The 6,000-nt window shown below is 32.6% G+C and overlaps 1 protein-coding gene across 2 annotated transcripts in view; it reads right to left on the bottom strand.

Annotated features, from left to right (window-relative positions):
- Positions 1-552: 552 nt before the first annotated feature.
- LOC121128699 (uncharacterized) overlaps positions 553-6,000 on the bottom strand; it is a 50,255-nt gene continuing 44,807 nt past the window's right edge. For both annotated transcript variants that reach the window (XM_071893045.1, XM_040724289.2), the window contains 3 exons: positions 2,307-2,497; positions 916-1,039; positions 553-861 (listed from right to left, as the gene is read on the bottom strand). In XM_071893045.1, the coding sequence (XP_071749146.1) occupies positions 613-861; positions 916-1,039; positions 2,307-2,476 (543 nt within the window). In that variant the 5' untranslated portion in view covers positions 2,477-2,497 and the 3' untranslated portion in view covers positions 553-612. The remainder of the gene's footprint in view (positions 862-915; positions 1,040-2,306; positions 2,498-6,000) is intronic.

Raw genomic sequence — 6,000 nt, 5'->3', positions numbered from 1 at the left:
GCTATATTTAATGACATTCAACTATTCATAATGAGATTCACCTCTCTCGATAACTTATGCTAAACAGTGCTGGAAGCATTTGCAGGTCCCCTTGCGGATCCAGCTTTTCCATTATACGGGTAATATACTTCTTCAGGGCCTCCACAGACGAATGATAATTGTGCATGCTTCATGCACGACCCCCTCCTAGAGATATAAATTGCATGTGTTCAGGTTTTGGGCTTGCAGCCGAAAAATCCAGGGTCAAAAAGGGAGGACATCCTGTATCTTTTTAGCTATGATCCACTGTCTAGTTGGAAGGTGTAATTTCTTCCTTGGGCTACTCTATTCATCCAGGGAATGTAAATTAAAAGTGCAAAACTAGAACCAGTACAATGACAAAATTAGATCTTTACGAGGTCACGCGGTCGATCAAAACTTCAGCGGTCGTGTGGGCGAGGTTATTAAGAGAGGCCAATCTCATTATAAATAATGAAATATGATTAAATTTAGTTTGACCTTTGGTTGACTTGTTTATGTTTGTTTAAATGGTTTTTTGCCATCAATTAAAAATAGTTTATTAAGTTTCCCTTTATTCAAAATTTTATGAACACATGCAAAAATCTACAAAGTCTATACAATTGTACTAAAATGGTCTGATATATTTTCAATATCCACGGATAACAGTTCTTTATTTATATGTGGCTGAAGACAGTAAGACTCCTCTTGATTCAGGCTTGATGTTAATGGCTGTATGACGTAAGATGTAGTATCTGAATAATTATAATCCTCATACGGAGTCTGTAGTCCCAACTCCAAATGTTCATGTTCATCTGTCATTGGATAATTATTGCTGGAGTCATTTTGGGAAATAGAGTCTTTCTAGAAATAAATAAGCGTATGATTAGTACATTTAAATGTGTTTTTTTTACTCACATCCTTTTTTCTTCCACCTTGACGGTTGTGAAGAATCAGTTCCATGACCCACTTCCAAAGAACAGAGGCTTTTTCGGGTCTTTGTAGTTGATCCTCTGAAAAATTTAATATTTTTTTCCATGCTCTGTAAGTATGAAAAAAGGGTTTAATGATATTTAAGGAAGAGAACACAATATACTGTAGCTCAACTGTATTGTATTAAATAATAAAACCTACTGAATATCTACAAAGTGTGTAAGCACTCGTTGATAATATTTCAGAGTAAATATTTTCTATTTGTAGTAGATGTAATAGATTCAAATAAACCTCTACAGAGTAGGAACAAAAAAACTAGTAGTTAAATTTTATTCCCTTTCTTTTAAAAAGTTATACTTTATTATCCACTTATCAACAGCTGAGACCAAAATATACAAGTTTTGTTTCTGTGTCATTCCTAAGTTGGCTGCAGATACCATTGCCATCTTCGTCCGGACTGCTTGCAACATCAAGAAGTACAATGCACCCTCATACAGTCAAGAAAAAAAAAAACTTCTGCAGCAACAATATGACTGACTTATGGTCTTCCCTCATGTTGCCATCCGCCATCCCTGACATCCATCTTTTGGACTTAGTAGTTTGGAATGCCTTGTAGAAAAATGTCTTCCACACCTTTACTCTAAATTGAAAATCGCTTCGAGCTGTCATGATGACAGCTCGAAGCTCAATTTGCTGCCTAACTAAACAAATGAATGTCAGAGGGACGGGCAATTAGGAAGGTTGTGAATAAAAACATTGAATTTAAGAGCGTCTTCCCAGAAATATTATAATATCGTCAGGGGTAAGGAAAATGAATGAATAATCCGTAAAATAGTGTGTTACGAATATGGGGAGTCTCTCATTTCCTGATCTCTTCGTACTTATTTCTTTATTTTAGAGTGTTGTCAAGAGGGAGTCCAATTCGACTCCTCATTCAAGACATTAATATCAAATAACATCAGAGAAGTGATTACCCGTTCTTAAGCAAAAGTTACAAAAGAAAGTATTAAGAAAACTTTTAGTAATTTCCGTCGATGTATAGAAGTCAAATATAATAAAACATTTTAAATTTCAAATACTGTGCCCCATAGTCCATATATATATATTTTTTTTAAACAATTAAAAAATTAAATAAACTTAATTTATTTTGTTACAAAAATGTCGATCCTCAATTCTACTCTGAATCTAACAAGTATTAATCCTTAATACTTTCCAATGAATTATCAGTATTACTCGAAGTCATTCATGCACTTTATACTTAGATGTACATTTTCCAAGAATGATAACTACATTGTAAAAAAAAGCAGTGTTCAAGTTGCAACTAAGTATTTCACTAGTCTCCGTTCGTGTTATCTACAAATACAAAAATCACCTACTTGAACATGAGATAAATTGAGTAGAGCCAGAGCGTCATAACAAATCCAATCACAACACCATCTTTCGGAACCATTTCATATTTTGTACTTTCAATTTTGAATGAAGATGACTCTAAGGCAGGAGACTCTTTTAAAAATATTCGGAACGTGTTAGGAGAAGGCTCTGGCATTCTAATTTTCCTTCACCACTCCTGAAATGTATCAAATTAATAATAGGGTTAATATTTTGAACTATGTTAGACATTTTGTTTTTATAACACATTAAACAAGTTGAATGCTCCTGGGCTTTCACTCATACCTTTTTTGCATAGAAACAATGGAAAATTGAGTTGATTAGTAAATTATTCTTTCAATTGTTTAAAGGATTAAGGAGTGAGTGAGAAAAAGACAGCCTCCAAACGATCTCTTTAATACTTTAAAATGCAAAATAAAGGATAGAATGATCCCAAAACAATATTTGAGGTCATTATTCAATCCATATCTCACTCCTAAGCAGTCCTACCTGAGATACTGGGTCGCCTTTGGAGTGTATTAAATAGAGAAAGACACGCCTTGCAACAAAAATAAAACGCTCGCCCATGTATTTCGTGACTGTGATTATTTAGAAGAGGTATGGTTTATAATGGCTAAACGACTCACTCACTACCTAAGAAGAGGAGGGCTCACCCGAGAGGAGAAAAAAAAAGTTTCAACGACATGGATTTTCCGTTCAGAATGGGATCCAAATCCATTGCAAAACATGATTGCAATATATTATAAGAATGGGTCTGGGTAATTTCCATTCCTGTGAACTTATTTCCTGAATGATTAATCTTATTAAGCTTATAAAGGCAGGATTTTACACCAATGTTGATTTTCAATTTTAGTGTGAGTCTAATAAGGACTTTCACATATAACCCCTCAGTATTTTTCTACACTCTTAATGAGTAAAGAATACGTGTTTACACCTAATAGTTTATAGTACGTAAATGTTCCCTCCTCAAGAATGAAATAATAAGTAGAACAGCTTTAAATGAAACATTATTTTGTTAGCAACTACAAAAAGGCATTTTTAGTATTAGTTTTATCTATATGAATAATAATATAAGCTGAACACTTCAACCTCACCCATCATTCCAATATTAATTGAGAGTCACTTTTGTCATTTTAAACAAGAGGATAATGGTTCTAGATTCTTTAAGATAATTTGATTTATGGAATACTTTAATCTGCAAAGTATATTTTATAATGTTATTGGATATAAATCGTTAATACGAACTGCTAAGTCATTCTATTGTTTTTGGTACAGTCCAGTCTGACCAGTTCTATCAGTCCTTGGGACCCGTCCTTAAGACTTTTGGTCCTTTGGACAATCAGTACTAAAAAACTGATTAAATACAGAAAAAATAAAGTTAAGTGACGTTAACTTTATAAGCTCTTAGAACTGAAGTGGACCGAACTGAGACTGAACTAGACGGGAACGCTTTTTTTTAGTCCTAAATAAGTACTCACACAACATCAAGTCATTATGGGTTTCATAAACATTTATGTGACTATTAACTTCTGTGATCTTGTATTAGAATATTTAAATTTCATTACAATTCTAAAACTTATAGAGTGGGAAATATTCTTCTTAGCTACTGTCAAAAAGTTTTAGTATCCCCACACAAATAAATAAGCTTCTACTTCCAGAGTAATATGTAAAAAATGAAAATTTGGCGAACAACTAACGTCGCTCTCCATTTACAGGGTGGACCCTAAATAATGTAAGAAAATCACTTCAAATTAAAATTATATAACTGATAAAAATGTAGAGATGCCATTGTTTTTTTTTATATATTATTAATTAAATGTCCAGAAAGTTGGGATGTTTGGCTTACCTCACATAAGTCTCTAAAGTTTTTTTCTGCTAAACATCTATTCAACCTCTCAAAATGATTGGACTTTGGTCAAAAATAGAGCCGATTAGCCCTCTAGGGTCTATTACATATACAAAACTGAGTCATTGATGGTATAGGATGTCATCAGCCGGGCTGGTAAGGTGTTCCTTATCTTTAGCAACATAGGGGTCAAAACTAAGAGCATAGAGCACGGTGGCACGATCCCGGAGAAAAACCTTCGAGAATATTTATTTTTCAAAAAGGTCACTTGCACTTTAGGAAAGAGCCATACACTTTTCAACAAGTGGTACTCACTCTTGCACATTTAGTACGATGCAAAAGTGGCATGAGAATAATTTAATTAGCTTTTGCAGCAACACCTTTTTGCCTTTGAAATCTATGGATCTGGTAATCTTATTTGGAAGTTACGGTAAGCAAGAAACCCCATCCTAACAGAAATTGGGAATGGGGCAACACTCAAAAAGAATTGGCTCGTGTCTACAGTGATGTCTTGCCAAATAGACTTTAGCCTGTAATTTCTGCAAAAAGGAACCATTGTGAATAATTTTTTTATCATCTATTTCACTGATATTCAGTACTATTTATGCAAAAAATTGGGTTTCTAATCATAGAAACAAAGTAAACATATTAGATTATTATTTTATAGTATTTAAGGTCCCTCTAGTATATAAATACTTCAATTATTACTTTGAGCATAACTAATAGGAATATGGTTTCTACTCATGATATTATTTCAATGATCCTTGATTATGAAGTATTCATATATATGTATGGAGTTACTGCTCTATAGTTGTTAATATAGCCTGAATAGGACATTTATGGTTGCTGAATAGGTACCTTTTGTGATTTATAATTTATTTTCCTAACTACCAAATGGATATATACTTACGTCATCAGTCTACATATTTGGTTATTAGGTCTGGTACAGTAAGGCGTTGTACAACAGTTCAATTTGGTACGACATTTATGGCTTAGTATAGTACGTATATCATATATTAAAATATTTGTTATAATAAAATTTTGGTGTTTTTTTTTTTTTAAGTAAGGCAAGGTTGGACACCTGGAAGACAACAAACATAAACAATTTCAAGAAGCCCCCACACTCTCAGACATTGATTATAATCAATAAAATTCAGCATAAGTTGAGAAGAATTCTTTGAAAGTTATGATCAACTGATTTTATATTCCATAATTATTAGGATAATTACTAATTCAATATTCAAAATGACCACTATTGGGCAAGAAACGTTTTGAATACTCATTTTTGAAAACAAATTACTAAGTGCAGAAGGAACAAAACTTCTCACAACTACGCAACTTCAGACTTGAAATCAAATTAAAGGTTCTAAACTACCAATTTCAAGTGGTTCATAAACATTGACATCATCACAGGATTTTGTCGATCTTTAGTAGAAAAATGACAAATTTAGCCTATTATATACATCTATATATTTTTTCAACTTTATATCTGTGACGTAAATAAAAATATTTAATTTTGAAGTCATGACTATCTTACCCGAGAGGAAGCAATGATGAATTGAATCCATGACTTTAAAGGATTGGCTTAATGATAAACTCAATTATGTTGCATAACTCACAAGGCATCTAATTATATACTATATAAACCCATCTGATGAGAAGTTTACAAATAGCAATTCAAAATGCAAGGATCTTTAAGGCATTTACTGACCAAATTTACATGAAAATGAGCTTTTTTCTCAAAGCAGGATTCACTTCCAAATCTGAAATTTATTTTTCAAAATACACGATACGTGATAATTTGACAAACTAAATTGTATTTTAAATGGGAAAAA

Source organism: Lepeophtheirus salmonis, chromosome 13 (genome assembly GCF_016086655.4).
Source record: "Lepeophtheirus salmonis chromosome 13, UVic_Lsal_1.4, whole genome shotgun sequence".
NCBI lineage: Eukaryota > Metazoa > Arthropoda > Copepoda > Siphonostomatoida > Caligidae > Lepeophtheirus > Lepeophtheirus salmonis.
Note: the sequence above shows the minus strand (reverse complement) of the source record. Positions and strands in the feature narration are given on the sequence as shown.